At 31.0% G+C, this 26261-nt stretch overlaps 1 protein-coding gene across 2 annotated transcripts in view; it reads right to left on the minus strand.

Annotated features, from left to right (window-relative positions):
- Cen (cerebellar degeneration-related protein 2-like) overlaps positions 1–26261 on the minus strand; it is a 94916-nt gene that overhangs the window by 31633 nt on the left and 37022 nt on the right. Inside the window, exon 1 of one of the 2 annotated variants that reach the window (XM_068773275.1) lies at positions 4489–4739. The exons of the other annotated variant lie outside the window; for it this stretch is intronic. Coding sequence (XP_068629376.1) covers positions 4489–4570 — 82 coding nt within the window. The 5' untranslated portion in view covers positions 4571–4739. Of the gene's footprint in view, positions 1–4488; positions 4740–26261 lie in introns of those variants that run through there. 2 annotated transcript variants of the gene reach the window in all.

Raw genomic sequence — 26261 nt, forward strand, 5'->3', positions numbered from 1 at the left:
CGAGGACAAACATCGTAAGAAATGTTGTAAAAAACATTTACCACGGAAACCGCAGGAGTCATAAACGTTCGGTGTCGACTTGCAGCGTCAGGTCAGTTATAAACAGAATTGAACAATCGCGACCCGCGGTGCCCGGTGTCACGGCAGCTTAAACCGCGAAATTTGACACTTTCCGAATGGCCTCACGCATTATTGACTAATTATATTTACGTTGCAACTTGCAGCATTCTCTTATTAACTGATTTAGAAAAATTAGTGGGAAAATTTAAATTTAGAAGAAACTGCTTTTCGAGATCGTTATTATTTATATGTTTTTATTTTGAAATATTTTATTAACAGGTAACATGATACCCTTAATATGTTAAAAAAAACCTTAAGAAATTAAGATACAACTGTGTAACAACAATAAACACAACTATTGTTTTTGGAAGTAGAAGCCAGTAAAATGGCTCTTAGAGATACACTGTGTCTCTTACAAGAAAAGAAGTGAACATGTTGTACTAGGTAATGGTTAATGCTAGTTATAGCGTAACAACAATAAATTAACTTCTGTTGTTTCTGCAGTATATAGCATTTTATTGCTTTATAACTTAGTTTAACACATCTTAGTTCTTAACTTCGGCCGTTGTAGTCATAACATATAAAAATCTTTTAAAAATATTGCCTGCATTTATGAAAAATTCATTCCAATTTTCCGTTTTTTAAGGTTCATTCTGTAAATATTTATTATTGTACAAATAGATATCTTCAAAATTAAAAACAATCGTGTGCATTATTTAGATTTCTTGGCCAGAGAACGTTAACATGTGAATAGAAAGAGAAGATGTAACTTTCTCTTTTTATATTAAAAGACGAATGATTTAGTTGTCTGTGATAAGAATAAAAATGTACACAATTTTACAATATTTTCTTTCAATACTTTTGCCGAAGCCAAAGTTGAGTATATTGGAATGGCATGGAATTAAAAAGTTCCTCCGATAGTGAGCAATCACGATGCTGTTATCTTGATTTGGTAATTCATTTGAACCATGGTTCGATTGATGATTGTCGCTGTTAGCCTTTCAGGCTCTTACAGCTTCATCAGAGTGCGCTCCGCTGTGGAGCAAAAGGACCCCAAGTGCGCGCGCAAGAGACTGCCGCTCTTCGGAGCATGGGAGGATTAACTACGCTTGAAGCGACCAATAGGGTAAGAATTAGAATAGCTCCATACCCCATCACTACCTTACTGTGTAGAAAAGGACTCCCCAAAGGGAGTCAAAGTTTCTACATCAGTGGTGTCGAGGAAACTTGATGGTTTCCTGAGTCAGTCGGGTTGATTGTCTTTGGATGAATACCCCGCAAATCTAAATCTGTCTGTCTAAATCCGAAGCCTAGCCTCCTGGGTGAGAGCCAGGTATCCTAGCCACTAGACCATATCGTTTTTTGTTTTTTTTTTTTAATTGTAGAAATCGTTAATTGCAAGCTATGCTTTTGCTGTTGCGCGCTGTAGTCAAGCTGCATGGCGGCGACGGACTTCATGGATTCGAGCAGCACGGAGCACTGCGCGCGCCCGAAAGCTCAGCCCGCAAGCTCAGCTCTTTCTCTGGTGTACTCAAGCATTGGGGTCATTACTTTACATATTCCAGCCGAGGCAGAAGATTATGTAAAGCAATGACCCGAATACATCTCGCTTAGTTACTGAAAAAAAAAAGGTCTAGACTGCGCGCGCATTCTGCGCTTTGCCACACCAAACAGGCTAAAATTTTAGAATACCGCTAATAACACCTTTAAATAAATATATTTAATAATTAGTATAGTCCAAGGCATCTTCATAAATAGAGACAATAAAAAATCGGCGTATTATTATAATTTCATATGTATTTTTATTACTATCAACAACATTAAAATCTCTTGATCACGCACGGATGTTTTGAAATTGAATACGGTATTACAATTTTGCGGAATCAGTTCATTTCCGGTACCTTAATGGTCGACACTAATCAAGTCCGTAGTATTACAGATGTGTTTCGATGACTGCATTAAAACAAGGCCGTCGTATATTAATTGCAATAGATACTTATATGTTAGCAGAGGCCTTCAGTACACATATAACAACTTTATCATTATATTAATATCTTCTTGATAGCGTGATAATAGTGAAAGAATTTGATCCTGCTTTCGCCATCTAGAGAAAGTCAATATTTTATATAACGTGTATAGCTATTTTTTCTCTGATTATTCCATACAGCATATATATATGAAGATAACGAAGCCGCTTCATTTAATAAGCGTCTGTATTTCTCAAACTTAAAGATATTATTTTAGTTCTGTTCGTTGCAACAAAATGCTGATATTATTTCAGAAAATTAAGCCTGGTGCACGATGTGGTTATTTGTAATCGTGACAGTTAAAATAGAGTACTAAAGTCATATATATATATATATATATATATATATATATATATATATGTATACTCTGCTGTATATATCTTTATCATTTAATAGAATAAACCAAAAAGATCAATTTGTTAATAAGGAAATAGAAAATTTTTAAATGTACATTGTTGTTGCACTATATTATTGTTTTTAATGTGAACTATTTTTATATTAATAATAATTGTAAATTAAGTAGAATATAACCTAATGTAAAATTTGAGGTCTAAAATTAGAATTCACGTCTGTATAATAAGAAAGGAAAACCAAAATTCAGACGGAGAGGAGACGCGTGGGTACTTTCGACCCCAAACGTAATATAAATAGGGGAACCGCCCCTATATTTTATTCAAATTGCAGACCCCTTGTCGTTGTTAACAGACTGTCAATATAACCAGCTATATAAGGTATATATACATATGAAAAGAATGCAATGTACCTATGAAAAATCATAAACATGTCAATTGATTGATTTCATTCAATTTGGTTATGAAGTCAGTTAAATTTTGAAGTATATTACTAAAGATATACATGTGAGACGAATTTACATTAATGTTTTTACTTCAATCTCAAATAATGTATCCGATATTGACTCTTAGGGGTCGAAATAATTATTAATAATTAAATTAATCAAAATCAAAATCTTCATAAATATTTTGTATCTATGGGAATAACATTGAGAATATTTAAAATAATTTGGTTGTATAGTATCAGTTTATTTTTGGGTCTTTTGCTCAAAACTATTTGGGAATCCTTGTGTATGTATCATGTATGTTGTCTTATCTTAAAATGCAACAAACAGTTCAAAGTCAATTAGGTTATTTTATAATTAGTATGTTCAATATTTGTTATCATACAATTGTTGTTAGTATCATGGTTAGTGTGTACAATGTATTAACAAACAAATCTTGCATTACGTAATACATTTGTATTGAATTTATGAGTGTAGGTAGTAAGTTGATAGATTGCCACGCGGAATAATAATTAGCATTTTATCTATGATAAGTTTCTAAGCAATCCATTTCCTTTAACTAATGACAATTTTTATAGAATCACATAATATTTTCAGCGTTACACGCAGTTTTGAATCTTTAATTATTTTAACAATGTAAGATGTAAGCTCTACTGGCTCAAAATGTTGATGTGCTGAGAAGAGTCGGTCAGAAATTCAGATATGACTTCCTATAAGATCAATGATTAGACAGGTAGCAGTATCAGACAAACTATTTTATTAAAACGTTAGAAAACAGAAATGCAATGGGAATGAAGACAAACGAATAATTATGTTCTTTACATTATTATAAAGAAAGATGCTATTGCCATCTTTATTTATATTTTTATTTGCTTAGCGACATTGGAGTTTATTCTGTTGGTGGACATGTAAGTAGACATTGCATAGGCGTAGTTTTAATCATTCAGCAAGGGGGAGGCAATATCGATTTTAAAACCCTATAAAAGCCCCTGGGCGAGGGGAAACGGGGTGAACGCACGCAGCGGCACGTTGCAAGGATCACAATACGAAGTTTCGCCTGCCAAAACGGGATACCATCAGTCTCACGCACACAATTCGACTTCTCGAATTTGTTTTTGTGACTCACCATGTAAACCTGTTTATTGTTTTGTATCGTTCATTATTAAAATATTTATGATTAAATAAAAAAAACAAGGAAATAAGATGTAGGAAGTTGAGTCACACATCTTATGAAATTCCTATTCTTTGGAGTTAATCTTAAGAATGCACCTTTAGCCTATTGTTGTGACCGCAATAGTTAATAATCCGGATGCAAAAGGAAATATTGATATTTTTTACATACCTATGTCTATAGTATTATGATGATATTATAATTTAGGTTTGAAGGACGGATCTTTGCAATAACTAAGATTTTAGCTACGTGTAAACACTGCGCTGCTTCTTGTGTCAACGGCATGAAAAATCGATAGCTGGACCAGCGTTCCTCCATGCGGTTGATCGCAATGCGTTTTTTTGCTGTTCATGCATTTTTAAATCTAATATATTCATTGTATAGTTTTATAAGTAATAACTACTTATATATTATATATATTAATAATTTCTTACCATCTAACATACATCGACGAGAATCCCAGTCATCCTCGTCGAATTCCTCGATTCTTCTGCTCTTTTCCTTCGCGATATCCATGTTTCTTCGTCCATTCACAATTAACACATATTAAGACATCACACAATCACAATTACTAACGCACCACACACATATCACAGAATTTAGACATATAAATGAATGCGGGTCCGGTATAATGAAATTGTAGGGTGGCTTCGAAAAATATTGTGCTGCGATTTAATATCGCCTGTAACTTAAATAAATAAATGACAAATAAAAAGGCAAGCGACCGCCTCACCGCCCGTTCAATGTCAGTATTGAGTGGACGATCAATTATGCGACAGAAGCGCGTAAAGAGGAGCCGTGTGTCGCAAACTAACCTCGTGTAGTTTGATACTAAGGCGGTACGCTAAGCGCCTGCGGGTTGCCGGCAGCACGCATGCGTGACGCACATCGCTTGTCGATACGAAAGTCCAGGCGCTGTGGTGTCCATCGGAACAAATAGAGCACTTGTCTACACTCCTATTGTGTAACATTAATTATCGCGCAATAATTAATCAATTATTTTATATTATTTTTAATAACATATACATCTAAAATTACATATTATTTTTCCACTAATTCCACTTTTAATTTTCTCTAGATTTTATATTACGCGAATGTTTACATTATGACATGACGTGAAGATGAGAAAATGTTTTTTTTTTATTCTGCTCGGTATTTAAACAGATAACTTTTATCACATATTTTGACAGTCGAGAAATAAATATTAATATATAATGATAAAATGAAAAAAGGGTTAATCAAAAAATAATTTATACATGTGCTTAAGTTAGTTTTTTAAGTAAAATAATTAAAAAAATCACTTGTACGACGTCCACAGGCGAACGTAAGCCTTTTCCGTTGATCTCCAATATGACTGGTTTTAATCGGCCTGCATTTATTCTTTTGACAACAAGGTCGTTTGTCCAACATGTAACCCAACCCCAGCATAATGTAATTCCAATCTAAATGTAACAATTTTAAAATATATTTTTTTTTAATTTTTGACAGTTAAATAATTTTATTTATTTATTTTAAATTGTTCGCCACAAAGTACATTGTCCTCCGTTTCTTTACTATGTTATCTCTTACTAATAAAAAACATCAATAGAATTATCAATAAAACAAAATAATCCTCTAGATTCAAACTCATCGTTGTAAGAACCGGAAAGACTAGAGGTACCGAACATCAATTTAAAATAACAATCTGATCGAATTAGTTGCTGATAATCGTACCCACTTCAATACTTTTTATCTTGTTTAACAATAGAATAATACTCATATAATGTTGTATCTGGTAGACAGAAATGAAATTGCTTCCTGGAGTTATCATAATCGTTTTTTTTTTTTATTATCAACCGAATAATAGACGGAAGAGAGTGGCCCAAATGCTTTATTTATTATTTACACAAGTGTATAAGGTTGATAACATTTGTCATTTCTTTCCACGTTTGTTATTTTTTGGTAAAATTGTAAAAAACTGTTCTATAATTAAAGTTTAAATTTGTTTTCAATTAATACATGGTACACCCTATCCTAACATCAATGGTTTCAGAAATAATAAATAAAGTAATATAGTAAGAAAAAGCATTTTCAAGATTCGGGTTACAATATGTAAAAATGAATTATTGTTTACCATCTGTCTCAATAGACTTAAGGTTATTGGCGTGTAGCATTCCAATAGAAAAAAATAAATTGATTACATATATCAGAGTGTTCACGTTATACAGAATTATCGGAAATAGGTGGAAAAGCTAAAAAGCAGTTTGCGGATTAGCCATAAATTCACCCTTTCTAAGCTTTTAAATCTGTAACTTATTAGATATATATTATTTAAAATTAATATTCCAAATCAGAACAAAGTAGCAACATTACAAATAAAATTTGAAATTCTTCTTTTAAGTCAAATCCAAAAGCGATGTAAAAATTATTCGACCTGGTCACCGTATTTTATCCATTACCATAGTTACAGTTCTAATATAAGCAGAGCATCATTCCAAGATCCTGGATGCAGGCTTCTTTCAATCGGTTTAAATGGAAAATTTGTACCCTTGGATTGGTTTCAAATATTGTATTTTTGGGTATGTCGTTTATGAGAATTTTTATTAGAACCTGCCTATTAACAATAAAACTAATATTTCAATTACAAAACCGACAGATAATAAAAATATAGATGACATTATAGATTAAAATACACTTTTAGATTAATCGATTTCAGTTTTAAACAACGCGTTACGAAACAAATAGATGGCACATGACAATAAACGTAACGAAAGTTTTGAATTACCTGTAAGGCGTTCACAAAGCTTCGTTCACAGGGATACGACAATGGTACATTATTTTATTGCCCACTAGCGAAAGCTCATTGCGTAAGAGCACGTAAACGTGCATTAAAATAATTAACGAGCAGACCTAATGACTTACATCACAGATGTTCTGAGAGGCCGAAGATAACAATGGGCCGTAAAATTTATTGTTTTTAATGAAATAGTAATAAAACTTTGTCTACGGAACTCCTATTTGAAAAACATCTATTTGCTTGACTCGAGAGAAAATTGTAAAATGATACAAACTGTTATTCATAGGTATAAAAGCTTTACAGGGGTAAATCTATAGCTCATTTGTCAGTAGAAAAATTTAAGGCTTCTTATATCCGGTCGCCCTATATAAAGTAATCACGCGGAAATATATCAATTTTTTTTTCAATTCGGATGCGTCAGTACATTTACTTCTGGCCGTATAAAGTCTGCAAAGACAGATAATAAATAAAAATTAATTTTAATAATATGCAGAACTCTTTTAATACATATATTATCATAAAGGTGTTTATTGTTTCTGAAACCTTTGAAATTTTCAATAGACCCACATTAATTGACAGCAAGTAAGGCTGTGTTTTAATGGGAAGTGGCTGATTGTGGGCAACGCAGGATCAGTCATTATGGCGAATTTTGGGAAAGGCATATGCCTTGCAGTGGACGTCTATGTTCTGACATGAAGAAATGAATGGAGCTATACATACTCCCTTCAAAGTTTTTACATCTATAAGTGATAAATTTTTTTATTAGACTCGATTTAAACGGTGGAGTGGTTTACGTTAAATTAAAAAGTTTTTTTTTTTATTCCGTTTCCTGTTGACGTTCTAATGTGTTTTACACATGCTGCAGATAGAAAGTATAGATTTCGATATATTTTCTAATCTAATAAAGTACCAAAATGTAGCTTCAGTCAGACATTTACATTTTACCGATACGTGTAAAGATGAATTAAATTTGCATTGACTAAATATAAAATGTATCTGATTTTCAACTAATATTTTCTAAGCATTAATCTTCAATAATAATGGACGTGTATAATCAATCGTTCGTTGCACACAATGACACAACAACACTTTTTAATTCAATAGTGCGACGTGTTAATTATAATAACCTTCATATAGCTTTAATGTTTGGCTTATAAATATGCTAAAAACAATTTGAAACTGGTTTCCAGCATAGACTGCGTGGCTTCTAAATTAATTGGCCTGTCGTAGTGATCATAAAAAAATATTTTATAAAGAACGCATTTTCTAGTATTCACTTTATTTATTGATTAAATATCTTAATAATAAATAGGAATCCTTTTAATGTGCTTTAGCAAAACCGTCTTTGACACTTTTTAGTTTTACGTTTAGCAAGACATTTAATGATTCATTTTATTTATTATATGTTTTTACATTGACATATTGATAATTATACGTCATTTTATAATGATATTATTTGGATAAGTAAATATTTCTGTTGAATGACAGTTTGTCTATATATATGTAATACGAGCATCCCACCATTTTGTAATGAATAAATCATCTTTTTTTCTTTAAATCAATATTTTTGACGAAAAAAGTATAAAAAATATTATTACTGCAGACAGTCCTGATTTGAAATGTACACAAACATCACACACACGCAAAGACATTAATGAATAAATAAATAATATTTCCGTATGTGATAGATTATACGATTTTTATAGACTTTATTTTTTTTACTTCTTTAGTATATTTGAATGATTTCTTAAATATATTCGATATTTAAGTAGAAAGACTCCAACGGCTGCGATAAAGTAACACAATAGCTGCCAAAGACGTGCTAGAATATAACATACAGTTGATTTCTTTTAATAAATAATTTAAAAATTCAGTTATATCAATAAAATTTCAGTTGTACATTATTGAATAACAGTGTAGCCCTTTTTGAATTTTTAAAATAAATTGTAGAAATTTGTCGCAGTACCTAGATATAGAGACCTTGGCACTCGGCAGGTTCGATGCCCGCACGAAAAGTACGACCCGAGGATATTTCTACCGAATCAGGTAAAGTACTTATATGCTTACCTTTATATATTATTTAACGATAAACGTAGTATATATATTTATAGTAAGTCGTGGTAAATTATTTTTTATAATAAATAAAACTATAAAATTTATTTATGTACGTTAATGATAGTAATAAAAGAAAAACATCTTTTATGTATTATAGTTATTACATCAGGGTGCACAAATAAAAAGAAATAAAGTATCTTAGAGGCATGATATATTTGTAAAGTTAATTTAAACGCAACAAGTCCGAGAGGCGCGCGTATTATGTTCAGTGACAGCTTATCTCTTAGGATTTATACCTAGTTACAATTTTTCTTGGATCACTCATCGTCAATGCTAAATGTCTGTTGCTTCTTAGTACGTACATGAGTATGTATTATGTATCAACAAATACATTGCTGATTTTCCTAGATAGTATAAAACCAATGAAACCAACCATTGTCAATAAATCAGAAGCAAGTTTCGAATTAATAGGACTCGACTTTTTCTCATTGAACTTATGGAGTTGATAAATATTTCTATCAGCAATGTAGATAAATGCTTTTACAATAGGATTCCAGATAATGTTAAGAATAATAAATAATCTTCCTGCTAGATTTAAAAAAGTGAAAGTACTTCTCTATAAATATTTTCAAAGAAGAACTTGTGTCCGCTTCTGGACTACTTTAATGTTAATTATTTATTAATTAATTTTAAAAATTATGTGTAGCTGAGTTTTCTTCACCTGTTCTTTTCTGGTCTAAGGCAATGATTATCCAAAAAAGTGATTTTACTAAACTTGACGTAATACGTGATGTTATCGTATCTCGAATAAAAAAATTTTAAATTTGGGTTAATTGGACTGGTTAAACACATTCTACAACATTGATTCGTTAGTCGAATAAAGATATTTTTGTGATATTATTGCACGGCGTTTTATACAGTTCGGTTTTTCTACGTAACAAATACTTCGAATATTATTTCATTCCAAAAATGTATTTATAAAATAGCCAATATCTCTTGAAAATATATAGTACACGTATTTGCACGAATGTCGCTACAAACAATTTAAGAAACTTGGCCAAGGCTGTCGTCATGTTTGGTTTCTACGGTTACACTGAGTTTACCTTGCCGTTTACATTAAACTAACAGGTGTTAACGACCCCATTGATTGTGTGAGAATTGGTACATACTTTACAACGACACTATTTATATATATATTTTACCTATTGGAGACGGAATACTTAATTTTAACATTGCGTTTTATCTAGTTACTATCCCAGTGCCTGTTTTTAAGTCTATGCGTCAAGGAACTACTACTGTCCTAACAATAAAAGGATTTTAAGTGATAATACAGCTTAACCTTTAATAACTTAGAGTTTCAATTTTGAAACCAATCTTTTAAACCGAATGTTCACATTACTGTTAGTTTTTTTTATGGGTTGGCTGTACGTATTTTACTGTTGTATAATATTCTTTCTGACGACATTAAAAAAAAAACTATTTTCCCTTCATCTAGACAACACAATACTAGCAAACACAATATTATAAAAAAATCACTTTCGTAAATAAGGCTACTAAGGGTTAAGGGTTGTGGAATGGAGACCGCTGACGTCCGGCAGGTGGATAGATTACCTTGTTAATGTCGTTGAAAGACGCTGGCAGGTAGCTTCCAAGTAATTCTGTTGAAAAGCTACAAGGAAGGCCTATACTTAATAAATAAAAATATTGGACGTCCTATGTTTCAATAATGATGATGATAATCACAGCTTAAAAAAGAATTGCTGTGAATAGACTATTAACAACTTTTATAAAAGCGATCACGTAGAAAAAATTAGACTAGTTTTGTTTTGGTCTCTTCTCAGATCACTACGCGTTTAATTTCCTCGTAAGTTAATATCAAGTTTAAGAATCTTGTTATATAGGAGCTTAATTTAATTCTAATCAATTAGGCTTTTCCGGAGTTCTTCTCCTACCGTACAATAGTCATCACTATAAATAACTTAAAGTGGAAAATAACAGATGAATAAAGTTAATCATTGTCTACTTGAGTAGTAACTTGTTTAGTTTGAGGTTATGTTAAAAACTACGTTACATATACTGTACAACAAATAAAAAGCTTGTGTACACTTGTAAGGAAATACTAAATAAAAACCTTTGGGTAAATGTATGGTTTGAGAAGTATATATGCATTTTGGCCACTGTATTAATAAAAAATGTTGTTTGCTTTTTATGTTAATTACACAGACTGAACCAGACGAGGTCAACGGTGCGAAAATCTACATATTCCTTTTCCCAGGAACAAAACAACTTCACGACACTATATTTACATTCGTTTTACCGTTATCTTTAAGACTTGTGTTATATAATTTAATATACTGTTCTTTAAAGAAGTGTTTGATATAAATCTTGGGGTCAGACAAGCCTACTCCCAAAAAGAGTGCATGTGGGTATTTGTATAGTAAATTATATCAAATGTAATTCACCACGCGGATTTAATACGAATTAGTCAGGAAGGTGTTTATAAATCATTAACATATTTTAAGTCGGTAATTTTAAAATAAAAAAGGTGTCTTTCTTTCTACTAAAGGCCAATCGATTTAAATTTACGTTTAATTGTTGATACTACGATTTGAGAGAATGTCTGAATGCGTATAAAGTTGAGTTTCTCATAGAATTTTTTCCTGGTTATGTAAAAAATTATAAAATTCAAAAAAATTATACCTGTGAATATTAGTTATTTATATATATTATATATAGCCAATCGGTGAATTTAAATGATTTTTGTCAGAATTTATTTTTTTTTGAACTAAAATCTCAGTTTTTATCCGGAAAAATTATTTTTTCCACTCGTCGTAAGTTATTTTTTGGCTTCTTTTATATTTTAAATTTAAGTTTTATATTACTTCTTTCCAACTACTTGCTTATGATGAATAAAACTTTATTTTATTTATGCATTGCGAAGTTTGGGCCGGACATAGATATTTAAATATTCGTAATCTTAGGTTAAGGAATGATTTACAAATTGTTGAACTAACCTTCATACTTGCCCCAGGCAGGTAAACAAAAGTTTATCTGATTTTCAAAGTAATATATACATGATTGTTGCTTCAATTGATCTTTCAGAAACTTGCCGTTCATAAATATCAGCGATACAATAGTAAACGATGAAATAATAGTTTTCATATATTTATACCATAAACAAGTTAAACGTTACGATCGTGATGTTACGATATTGTATTTTCAATGTAAGAAGTTGCACATTCAGGTATTGGTTGCTTTCTTAAGGTGTGCCAACAGCCTTTTCGCTTTGACCATAAAAAGTATAAACATTATTTCAACAATCTCAGTTGACTAAGGCACAAAAAATGTAATAGCCTATACTGTGTGCCACTGGCATTATATAAAAGGGCTTGCAAACTCAATATGCTACGAGAATGTAGTATTCAATGACTTCTTATTTCCGTATAAAATGTGTTGTCACATTTAGTACAGTAAATTTTGTATACAGCTTGATCGTTTACAGGTATTTAAGCCTAAAAACTTGTACACTTATTTCCACTCGGAAATATGTAACATTAATTCATTTGTTCTTTTGGAACGGAAGAGACACAGTAAATACTAAATATTTTAGTAACGTAAAAAAAGTTTTGGGTAGGGTTTCTTACTCAAAACTCAATGTTGAATTTATATGATTGAATTAGTGTATACATTAATTGACCGCGAATGAGCTAAAAATCATATACATTTGCCCTTTTAAGTTATTACACTTGTAATCAAACACCATGTATGCATGTCACGCGTAACTTAAATTCCAATTTCATATTTTAATGCAGGTGCCGCTCCTTTTTGACAACATTGTACGTTTCTATTAAATTACGTAACTATTTAATATTAATGCCCCGGTTCGTCTTTCACTTTAAAATATTATTTATTCAAATTTGTTCAACTGAAAGAAGGTGAAGGTCTTTTTAAATGAATCGCTGCGGCAACATTTTTATGAATATTACAGTTCAAATTAAGTAAACGATTCAAATTACTCATTCTGTTTCGTTAAAATTCGTTCTCTTTCTGTTAAGTTAGGGTGCCTATATTTGCATACAATTTATTTCAGCATATAAACGTAAGCAGACATTAGTCCCATAAATCCACGTCAAGCCGAAATCGGTTTGTGGCTAACACCTGAAAATTAATTTTAATAAATCTATGTCGCATATTTTAACGGTCGGATAAAGTTGGACATAGTCAAAAGTTTGAGCTTTGATTTTTATACTAGTTGATTGCAAATACGCGAAACAGCTTTATAGATTTTTACTGACAAATCAGCTATACATTCACCCCTTTAAAGACTATATACCTACCAGTAATAAATAGTAAAATAAAATTAAAAATATTATAAGTAATCTGAATTTACGCTTATAATGTATATTCATTTGTTTTCTTGACGTTGGTGATCTATTTATTTCAATAAAAAGTCAAGTAAATATGATTACTAAATACTATTCAACAAAATTTTTATTAACTTATTTATTTCTTTTTTGAAAAAAGTTTTTACCTTTACACGTTCGTTACATCAGAATTGTGGAGCGTATTCCTGTTTCTTACTTAATTAGTTAAACATAATGCTGTACTTACAGTATAAACGAGTTAAAGGTTTAATCAAAACAGTTCATTGCTTGGTATCCAATATTAAAGTTAAAGAAATTGTTTTTATTTAGCGGTTAAGCTAAAATCACATGGTGCCACAGCTAATCTGAAAAATAGTTGCAATTATAATTAATACTGTCTGTGCCTGCGACTCCGTCCGCTTAGAATTTATCAAAATAATAATTAGTTTATTTAGGTTTTTTTTTTCGGTTACATACTAGTATAAGTACCGCCAGTGAGGTCCTGTCAAAATCGTTCCAGCCATTTCAAAGATTAGCCGGAACAAACAAACAGACAGGCAAAAATTAAAAAAATATTATTTTGGTATATGTACCGTAGATATTCAATTATATATAGTAAAAAATAGCAGTAATTTTAATATTAAAATCAGACAATTGTATTGATTATATCTTAGAAGAAGTAATGACAATATAATAAACAAGAAATATTAATTCCCTCAACGCAACGTTTAAATTACTTAAGAAACTGTAAAATATTGTTTTATTTTTAATAATCGCCTCCAATATCATGTTGTTGGACTGGGATTTTTTCACTTTTTTTTTCTTTTATTTCTGTACTCTTTTATCTTTCTTCGTATAATCTATCCTTCTTCTTCTTTCTTCTACAATTTTCTCTAATTCTTTTCATACCTATTTCCGTTCATTCACCGCCTCACTTCATTCGCCTCATTCCTCAATTATCACAGATCCGGGTTATATCACATTTCTTTACCTTGATTTATATTTATTTTGTGATATATTGTATTATATTTAATTTAATATGATAATTTATTGTAAAATAATGTTGAAAAATTTTTAACGGACCTGTATCAAATTTACTTTTATTACTTTAAAACTTTTTGGGCTAAGAAATATTTAATAATAACATTAAATCAAATATTGTTAAATTTCCCTTTAAAAGAGCAACTGTTGAGATTCTGGCCGGCTTTTAGCGTATCAGCATTCCGAGCTTACTCACTGACTGATTACACTGACCTTTTTATAATGTTAAAAATAATTGAAGATTCTCAAGTGTGTGTAAATACATTAAAGATATATTGCATTTTAATTTAAGGCATATGCGTTAAATTTTTTACGTTTAAAATACCGTTTAAAGTGATATTTCAATAAAACACTGATTTTTGCAACAAATGCCTTGATTAAAACTTCTTCGCGTAAATCAAAATTTAATTACGCTTTCAACAAATGGCACTTATGAAGTGCCTGTCAAGTTAATGCGCAGTAGTTTCGCGGGCGATATTAACTGGGTTCTTTTTGCACTTGCACACGGTTCTTGCGCAATTAGCCCGGTTCCATTGCCCATATTGAATTTCGATAAACCGTTGTCGGAAGTACGCGACTATTATAATAGCTCAATGTATCTTCGGTTACATTATACATATTTGATTTGTTCATATGATATCATTCGGTATACTTGCTTAAATAAGTTATATTTCAATGACGTTTCTGATATATTAGCGGTAGTATTTCTAAAAAGAACTTACGTTTCATAGTTTTAAAAACAAAAACTTTATTAAACTTTATTTGTTGAGTTATTTACATGTTTAAGAGTGTACAGTGTTAAGAGCCGGTGGTTGTACTTTTACTGTACTATTTACTGCAAGGTGTATATATATATATATATATATATATATATATTACATGTATTTATATATATAAGCCTCCCCCAAAGATCGCCATGATTACCGGTCTTGCGCTGCCATTGTCTTGACTATGTCGTCGGTCTACAGCTTACCCACTCGAGAACCATTGAACCTCAAAGGCTAATAGTGCAACTTCAAACGAGCATTTCTTCGAGCTACGTCAGTGATCATTTCTTCTCCGATAGAAATATACTTAGACCAATATAAAATAATTATTCATGTTCTAATAATGGCTTTGAATAGCTACAAATCCGGACTGACTCTACATAGGACTCTTGCACTCTTATGTCACTCGCGTAGTTTTAATTAGTGCCTTGTTTTAGTCAAGCAATGACTTTCTCGTTATTTTTTTTCTGTTATGGAGTCGATTGGCTTCCTATTTGTAATACAAAATATATTTCAATTGCTGCAATTGCGTAACAATAGGTTATCGTAACCAACGCAGTCTAAGTAAGTTGAACTTCCTTTAGATAGTTAGCGCGTAACGAAATGTAAATCCAGTTATCTACTAGAATGTCGCGAACACTTCCTTAAAGTACACCGCTGATAACCATTGCCACAGTATTATCGATTTCTATAAATCTTTCCTTGAAGATATCTTACGTTGATTCTTGACTAATTGACGCCCCTGGGGTTACATGATGGAGGATGATGGAACAGAGAATGCTAGAATCGCTCTTTTACTGATTTTGTACATGTTCACAGCCCTAACGACATAAAAATGTTGGTTGTTTTCATGACTATATATATATATATATATATGTATATATATTTATATATATTGAGTGGAGCAACATTGAGTTCTATTTTAGTAAACATTCGTTATATTCCTATATCGCAATTGCTTTAAAAGATAAAAGTTGTTTCCAGCTGACTATAACTTGGGAGACTTCTTGTAAAGAGTGAACAAGTTTATCACTTTACATCAGGCGAGACAGAAGTCAAATGTTTGCCTATATTGGATAAAGAAAAATATTCAGTTACCAACAAGTATTAAAATAGAAAAAAATAATGTTTGACACAACTCAAAGTATGTCAGAATCAAGTTGTCTAAACCGCGATATTGCTCCAATATTTATGTACGTATAGCAAACACATAGACTAATAAAACGTGTTATTTAAACAACATTGCATTTACAGCCTTATTAACCGTTCCCATTAACGCGTCTCCTACTATGGTAGCTTAAATAAAATTAATCAGTGGAAACTGTCCGTCGGCCTGATCTATGCCCACAAAAGGCTTCCTCGTTCGTTCCGTATATCTGACTCTGTAAACACGCCGCGATAAATCCATTTGAAAGGTAAGTAATTTGTATGGTTGTTTCTCGTTATGTTGCGTGAAAGGGAAATTATTTACTGAGATGATCTTCGTAAAGTATTCGTGGGCGGATGATACAGATATTTTATTACAAACAATTACTTCCTAGTTTCTTCCTTAAAGAAAGCTAGATATTGACAATTTAATAATTTATATTATGTCGTAATATACTCAGTCATTAGTTATAGTTATATAGTTATATAAGGAGTACGCACTCTATTCAAAAATCAATATTTTAAGATATAATAACAATTTAGTAATAAAAAGCGTTTTGACAATTTGGATAACCACATATTAAAATATATTAATGTTTACTATATCCTATATCCCTGCAAGACTTACTGCCCGAAATAATTAGCCTGTATAAATCTAATAGAAAAAAAATGTTTGCGAGCGGCCAGGGTTTATTGCAAATATATGTAAAAGCTTTAAATGTTTTTACTGACAAATAGGTTATACATTGACGTTATTTACACTTATAATCAATCGTCATGTATTTTATTACTAAATGTTGAAGTTCGATTCGATAAAATTATTAAAAATAATGAATTTAGTTAAATGAATCGTTTCCAAACGTATAGCTTAAAAATGTAAAACTATAATATGCAATACTCGTTAATTTATTTCAACGCCGCACGAATATTTGAGCTTGTGTAAGTGTGTCAGTCAAGTAGCAGCAGGTCAAGCCACATCTCATATTGAACCAAACAAACCAATTATAATTAAAATCTTGTACAGTATATACATTGTGAAGATTTTATAATGAATCATACGAAATTTATTAAATGAAACTTGAAGGACCAGAGTTTATTTTCTTCACCCTTATAGAGATAAAGATATACTCCTATATTTTCAATCATATTTGATAGGAAATACTCGTCAAAGCTTAAAAGATGTGAACATATAGGATTTACTGCTAATTAATGAATGATAAAACCTATCTAAACATCAATGGTTTCAGTATAATAAGTAACTAAATGATAATGTAATGCAAAAATGCTTTTTTAAATTCGGATTACTACATATTAAAAATAATTATTGTTTACTATCTGTCTCTGTAGATCATGCTTGTGACTAAAGCCTGTGCTGGCTAGTCGCATTTTAATGGAAAAAAAGTATATGTAATATATTTCAGAATGATTGGAAAAAAGGTTTAATAGCTACAAAGGTTTTTGTTGCTAAATGAGTTATACATTGACGTTTTTTAAGCTTTTGCACCTACCAATCACCCTGTATATTAGAATATTAAGTTGATAGCGCGTTGCTTCGAAGGATGTCATTATAGGAGAGCTAAATCTGATTGTAGTTTTTAATAAATTGGTCTCTTGTGGCAATTTTTTTATGATATACACAAATAAGGACCATTTCACACAAGTATATAGGTTATATAGAATTAGATACAGATACTTTTAGCCGCTGCTAAGCAATACCGTGTAGACATGAATGTCATTTATTTTAAAATCGTCGTGTCTAGTTAATTTTATGAGGGTAATAAGAAATAATATCTTATGTCTCAAGACGTAGATGTAATATTACGCATGATATTCTTTTGCAATTCTGTTAAGCATATCGCAAGGTCAACGGACTATTCGTTTCTTGATTTTCTAGTTTATAAGCAGTTTATCTTTGATTCACACGTTTATATGATAATTTAAATAATCTGTTCTCATGCAAAGATTAGTTTTGACAACTGTTGTATAACTTAAAAGCGAATGTTATGTGGTATTCATTAGTTCCGTATATTACATTTACCGGTGTTTAATATGATTACAGTTCACATCGAACTTTATTCATTTAAATAATACCTTATTAAATACTTTTAATGCCTTAGCAACTGCTTTTTTCCCCGGTTGCATATCACGGCATTTATTACTGCCACTAATATACAAACGATACCGTGTACATTTTTAAAATTACTTTTTTCGTCAAATTGACCAGCAAGTTATGTCAAAAACTTTTGAATACCGCTTGGTTTAATTTTTTTACATTGTTATTAAAAATAATTATTCTGATTATTATTTTACTCCCCAGTCATTTATGGATAAATATAATAATCGTGTTATTTTAATGAACACAAATGTAAAGTGAATATGTACACATTCATAACTAGAGGAAAAAACTTTTGAGCAATATTTTACCTACGATGTTTACTATTTTTTGGATATGTTTTAATTCAGTAAATTTATTATATCTGTACAGAGTATCGCGGACTTACACACCTTTATACCAGCACATATGTAGAAGTGTATATATTAGTGCCTAAGTGTGCGAAAAGTTAGGTTAGGTTAGAATAAAATGACTGAGGAACGACCTCTCGTTACCAGGCTTTGTTAAGACGATGGTACACAACGAGCAGTCGTGGAGCACTGGAGCGGAATAACCTTCTGCAAAAAAGTGATATCGCAGAAGGAGGCTGCGGACAGAGAGAAAAAGAAAGAACATTTTAGCTCCCCATCAGCAGTCGGAGATCTGGACGTTGGAATGTGTTATACCGCGCCTTTTTCCAACCCCCTTAGCATGACCTTGACGACGGAGTCGGGGTGATTCGCCGCAAGTAAGGAGTCAAGAAAAAATTAGGTTAGGTTAAAACACAATTTTAAAAATCTATTCTTTTATTCTATTAATATTATCATTAAAGCAATACCTGCAAATATCACTACAAGTATATCCAGCACTATAAACGTTGTACTGCTCAAGTATAACGTATATAACTCAGACAGTTTACAGACTACTACTAACTTAAGAACATAACTCATGACGATATTGGAACATTATCGTATTTTATGACAACAGATCGCCGCGGCCGTTGAAGCCCACGCCTGCTATTAACGTGCGGGATATCTAAGTTCAGGTTTGTCGACGATCACGAACTTCTCTTTATTGAATCGTTATTAATCGTATCCATCTTGAATACTTGTTTCAAGGAGCTGCCTCTCTAACCGTCGTTAAATTAATTATTGATGGAATTAAAACGTGAAAACGTGAGAATAACTTTTTATGACTATGATACAATCATCAATGGGTTTCTCTTTATTTAAAATACAGTTACGTATAAACGATACCTTTAACATGTGGTGAATTGATTTAGAAGTATATACTTCATGTTGCGCTTAGAAGCAAATTTGGCAAGTTCTTTTAATTTATTTAAAAAGTTTATGAAACTTTTATGTAATTTAAAATGCTATAAACTCTCGACTAAATAGATGTCTGATAATAAATATTACCTTATTGCCTGAAATGAGGCACAATTGTTTAATACGCCCAGTTATTCAACTTTCCCCGACAGTATCTTTCCAAGTCTGTAGGCACGATAAGAATATTAAGCTCTTTACATCAATACGCCTATGCTTCGAATGTTTTTGTCCCACTTAGAAAAAGTAGGACGTTCTCAAGGTTATTTTCGCCATTTTGTATTTGTGTACGCTTCATTAAATAACTAACGTGCCGGAAATAATTGAAGAATTGTTTTATTTGTTGGCGTCGAGATGACGCCTACATAATGTGTCTCATACATTACATTAAATACAGAATACAAGATTTTTTTAATACTAAGATACTGAAAGGAAGAAATAGAGCAGGTGATCACCATAGTCGATATACCACGGTCTCCTACTGTCCGCATCCAACTACTTCCGGCAATCTTGACTATGTTGTCGGTCTACCTAGTTAGCTACTCACGCTACGTCTACCGGTTCATAGTCGCTATTCAAAAACCTGTAGTTCCCAACGCCCATCGGTTGCACGAGCTCAATGCCACTCCAAAGCCTTTCGAGCTACGTCGATTACCTGTGGTCTCTCAGCTCTCTCCGCTGCTCTCTAAGTGACCTCGAGCCTTCTTATCACGCCTGGTAAATGGCCACGTCTAGGATTCATATGTTATCACTGGCAACGCACATTGATCAAATACTTTCGTCCTCAAACATTGCGGTACATTAAACATAATGATGGAGGTTATTTGTTATGCTCGCTTATTTTATAAATATATAAAACAAAGATGCTTCCGGAACCCTTCTCTATTGTGCCTTTCACCTCTTTTTACGTATTTATTCGCGCGTCGGCAAGGTGTTCTTGTTTCCTTGCATAACTTGACCTACGTCCTACGTAATATATTAAAGTGTTTACGGGCAAGACAGATTATCATTATGTAACTGCTCGTGAGACTATTCAAAATGTTATACCAAATTAAGGTCATTTCTTTTTTGTCTAGTTACAATACATTAACTACGATCGACATTCAAGTGGTTATTTTTAAATTATTTTTTGACCTTTGCGAAACTATCATCTTTAGAATTGAAAGTACTTAAGGAAACTCAAGTGAAATAATTTTTTTTCAGAAATGATCTTTATTAACGTGTAGCTATGAATTACTAAAATCACTAATTCTTTCATTTTTATTTTTTTATTAGGTATTAATAGATACTACTTACATTGATGTACTTGTATCATCAATTTAATGTAGATACTAATTTCATTTAAAAAGAGCAACTGTTGAGTTTCCTTCCAGCGCTTCTCAGAACAGCTTTCTGAATCGGTGGTGGTTAACTCACTGACCTCTTAATAATATTAAAAATAATTAACTTCCTAAAAGTGCGTATGAATGCCCAATTGCAATAAAAATATTTGTAATTGAATATACACACATTGCGTTACTTTAATAGGTCGTTAATTATTATATAGTTCTGTTCTATATTCGTGTACTGGTTTTAATTTATCTATTTTTTCGTTTAACAATTTGGCCAATCGTTTGTATTTGCCGCCATCGGTCAGTTTAAGTAAGATTTGTGGTTTTCAATTTCACTGATTGCGACGTTGATCCGGTGAAAGCACCTTTCTATGATATTTCATTAAATTATAATGTGTGCGCTTCGAAAATGCGCGCGCAACTCATATTTTCCGCTTTTGAAGCACGCCGTTTAAATGTATCTTATATATTCTAATTTTATTTTCACGTCTTTACATTTTTGAAATTTATTAAAACCTTTCTCTCTCGGTTTTTGTAATTTTATTTTACTGCAAGTCATTGCAGACTATAATTTGTACACAAATTGTTTTTTTTTTTAATTCAAGTGTTGTAATATCCATTTATTATTACATTCGAGATATGTGCAAGATATGTGTATTACATGTTTATTTTATATTGCAAGAAGAGGTATTTTTAAAAGATGATTGTTAATAACAAGTTATTGTAAATGCTATTTCATTTCGGTGTCCTCGGATTCCTTTCTCCGCGTTCAGCTAACATTGAACTTTTGTCAAAAAAACTTTCGCGGCAGCGATGGTACCTAGCAGTTTTGAGCAAAAGATGTTTTACTATTTTTCAATTATCATGCATAAATTTATTGTCTTATATCGGAATAATCAAAGAAATTACGATTATTATATTTATGTTAATTTAATCAAAATCGCTTACGGACTGTTGTTTACGGTGTTTGTTCTTTAAAACAAAATTTTTAGAAACGTTGGAATTAAAACACCACTGTACATATGTTCGATTGCTGACAATGATTAAGACCTTTTGTTAAACCTAGCTCCATAGTAAAGGTAGAACTAAATAATTATTTAATATTTCAAGTTTTCTATACTTGCAAATAGACTTATTTCTAAACAAAATAGAATTATGTTGAAACAAATGAATAGCTAATTCCAAAAAAAAAACTTTGAGATACAATGGAATTGTGTCATACCAAAATAAAATATTAGATATATATTTTTAGGCGCTCCAAGTTATTAAAGAGCAAGTGAATCGAATTTTTTATATTTAACTATTTTATTTTGACCGCCGCCCGCTTCGCGAACTTAATGAACAACTTCCTCCCCTGCCTTGCGAGTGGAAATTTGTAAAATCCGTTCCTAGCTGATCTCTACTCGGTCATAATATTCCTATAAAAGATGACAATTTTTCTTTATTATAAATATAGATAAAACTCATATTTAACGTCTTTTATTTATAGATTATGATCCTATTAATATTTTGTTTAGCAAGCTTCTAAAACTAGGTACAATATGAACCTCCCACGTTATGAAGAGAACAACCACTACACTGGATTAACATCATAAAATAGCAGCTTACCGTTGTAGTATTCAATGAGGCGAGTGAAAGAGACCGGAGTGCTTGTTACTGGCAACGTGGAATTACTCAGCAATAGCGCATCTGCGAATTTCCTTTTAAAGAAAAAACGTCTCTAGCCTACATGGATCACATAACTTATTGAGTTTCCGTGTATTTCGTTGAAAGTTCTTAAAAATAACAGCTGCTTTCATATATTATTTTTATTGTTTATTTTTGTTTCCATTACATTATATGCTAGTCATTATTGTATTAAATACACAGGATGATTGGTTACAGGTGTTAATTTTTTTTTTGGATTGCGCCGTGGCAATAACTTTTGACAGTATAAAGTATGCAGTAATAAACAGTAAACAATAATTAATTTTAATACACGTTAACCCAAATTTTGAAAACGATTTGTCTAACTGTAATAGCATGTACTTTATTTATTATTTCAAAAAGCATTTATTTTTAATAGGGAGACCACAGGTTAATTAATAGCAAATGAGCATATTGCTCTTACTTACCCATTTCAAAGTAATTCTAAGCATTCTGTATGTATCTTAGAACTTTAATAAACAAAATCATCGTGCAGGTGATTTATGTATACTTATGTAAACGAGACGTTACAATATCTATAAATAAGCGACAGTAACAGATATAACATCATTAATAACAGATACAATAGCCATTGTTGTCAGCTTATGATCGTAGCTTCATATTTTGAGCTTTTAATGATATCTGGGCTGTAATGACTTGTTGTAACAGTGAATTTCGGATTTCTTATACTCGACCTCAAACTCACGCTCACCATATCATTAGATCCCGTTGAAATAGACGCCCACAAGTGACAGCATCTATTTCTACGCTTATCATTACGTCGCTATATTCTAACCTCAATATTAGGTTACAGCTGTTAGCCTTTTTTGATTAGAAAGTATAGACCAATTAAAGATTCTGAAAAACAGAATCGCCTAGGTTTTGCATCGAATCGCCTAATCGTTAGATTTTTAAAGAATTATTATTGTAGGGTAAACACGTATTTTGTAACTACCTTATAGTTTAAAAAATAAACAACTCCATAGTGACCCAGTCGTGTTCCTCCGACATATAATTCACATTAAAATTGCCGTCATGTTAAACATAAATATTGAAACTAATTGTTATTGCACGGAACGATAGTGTTAAATAGTGATATTTTTCTTATACTTTATCCACAATATAAATATATATTGATTATTTTATAATATCAATTTATTATAAACCTTTTTAAATATACATTATTATCAATACTAATGTATTTTCATAAATTCAACGAACATTTCCATGGGTTTATATGAAGTTAATAAAAATAAAATAATTAATTCAAATTATATAAAATTGTATTATTCTGACTGGATAAGGTGTCATTTCATATTACAAAATTAAAGGACACATTAATTATTAATAATATTTTACCTCAATTGTAATTTTCCTGAACCGTCATAAATTAAAAGTATGTTACCTGTAACAAAATAAATATTTCATTAGTGGTTACTATACATAGGTACATATTATATTTTTACTTACTACGATTTTATGAAAGGTATATATGTACATAACTATAAAAAGAGAAACAAAACGTAAAATAAATAAATCATGTATTTAATTTTTATATTTGAATTATTTAAAAAAAAGACAAACCCTACAAAGAAAAGAAAAACTCGGTTTAAACGTAAAATCATATGTAATTGATAATATTAAAAGTAAAAACGACTATATAAGCTTCGATTCAAAATGCACTTTAGCTTCAACTAGAAGTCGTTTTAAACATGTTTAATTTCAACTTTCCTCTCTGTTTTAGGGGCTGGTCGAGGAACCGTCTAGACAATCGAGTATTTCTTCTATATTTAGACCTAACGTAACAAGTTTATGAAAGCAAAAAGCGAAAGGAACAACTTTTGATCGATAACTGATTGTTTGTCACATGTACCTTCTCGTTAAGGAAAATTGAAAGTGTTCTTTGATTTATTATCCGCCTTTCGATAACATTAATCGCATTACAACAGTTTTTTGTTCTACGTTTGTGTAGGTACCTGATTATTCTCTTTTCTATACATAATAATCATCATATAAATAAAATTTGCCTTCAGATATGTGCTATAAACTGGATGGACAGTCCTGAGGTAAACAATCAAATCTGAAAAAGATTGTCTTATGGAAGTTTTTTTAAAAATATTTTTTTAATTATAAGTTTTAATCTTACTACAATTAACATAAAAAATAACATAAAATTACATTAAATATAATTGATATAAACATTAATATAATAAGAAATGATATCTTAAATTGTAGCCAGATTAAAGCTTATGACTAGAAAAAAAGAATAGAATATAAGTATTGATAGATACATAATCATATCATCAATTAATAACTTAGATAAAAAAGGCTTGCCGCCTTTTTGTATAACATTATTAGCATAAATATATTTGTAAAGTTATTAAAAAGAATTTCAAACGGTCACTGTGTAAAGTGGTCTTTACAGATTCGAACGTATATTTATCAACGGTCGAGATATGAACATTGATTTCTTCACTCATGTATTTATGGAACTATAGATATTCTCATTTATAAGACCGAATAAGTGCAAATAGTAATAAAATTCAGATATTTCATATTTTAAAATTATAATTTTTAATGAACCGGGCTCAGGTGCCCAAATGGCATTTGCAAATTCCGTGGGTTCAAGGCGTCAGGGCGCAATAGGCCTAGCCCCTTCCAAGGCAGCGACGCTCTTTGGCTCTCTGGGGAACCTCTGCTTGGACCACTAAATGTAACTAATCACTGCGCAAGTGGTGTAGCACAACCAAACAAAAAACCACATAATGCTAGTAACAAAAAGTCTCAATCAAATACAAGTATTGGTGGACAGTTATTAAAGTTTAATGTGAAAGATTATTCTAAATCTTCCATGTTATACTTTCTTTACGTAAGAGGTTCATTATTCATTTTAAAAAAATTACGTATAATTAAAAAACCTTTTTTTATTATATTTTCATTTAATGTTCTTTGTTGTACACGCTAGGTTTAAATGCAAATTTAAATAGTTTCATGATAATAAATAAAATAATACAATGGACGGTCTTATCACACAAGGCAAACTCTTACAGACAGCCCTAGTATGAAAAAGGTAAAAGTAAAAATAATGGGTAGTTATCGTGTAAACATACATACATACAAAATTACTGACATGTTAAAAATTAAAATAATTAAAACTCCACAGACAAACGTGTCTAGCATGACACACGGAAGTTTATATGTCTGAGAAGATGTTCTTCGAAGGCCAGCTTTCAAAATTCAATGGCTGTCCGTTAAAATGACAGTCGAAGAGCTTTTAGAAATTACCTGTACTTTAACCGCATCTTCACTTGGATGGGTGAAACTTAATGGTGCATATAAAACCTAGATATTCTATTATGGAACATAATTAGTTTTGCTTTCATAATATATTAATATTACATTACACGTTTTCTTGTCTGGCAACGAAGTGTAAATTACAGTATTTGTTTACGTGCTAAATTTGTCTTAATTAAAATATTGCCAAGGTTGAAACAAATGCCAAATGACATTTTTCATAAAATGGATATCTTTCATTGTTCTATATATTATATGTTACGTTATAAAACAAATTGATGTATTTAGGATTGACTGAAATGAACCGATATGCATAGGGTGTAAATGAAA

This window comes from Battus philenor, unplaced genomic scaffold (assembly GCF_028537555.1).
Source record: "Battus philenor isolate CCGP_79_NKW_IND1 unplaced genomic scaffold, ilBatPhil1.0.hap1 SCAF_6, whole genome shotgun sequence".
In the NCBI taxonomy this organism is placed as follows: Eukaryota; Metazoa; Arthropoda; class Insecta; order Lepidoptera; family Papilionidae; genus Battus; species Battus philenor.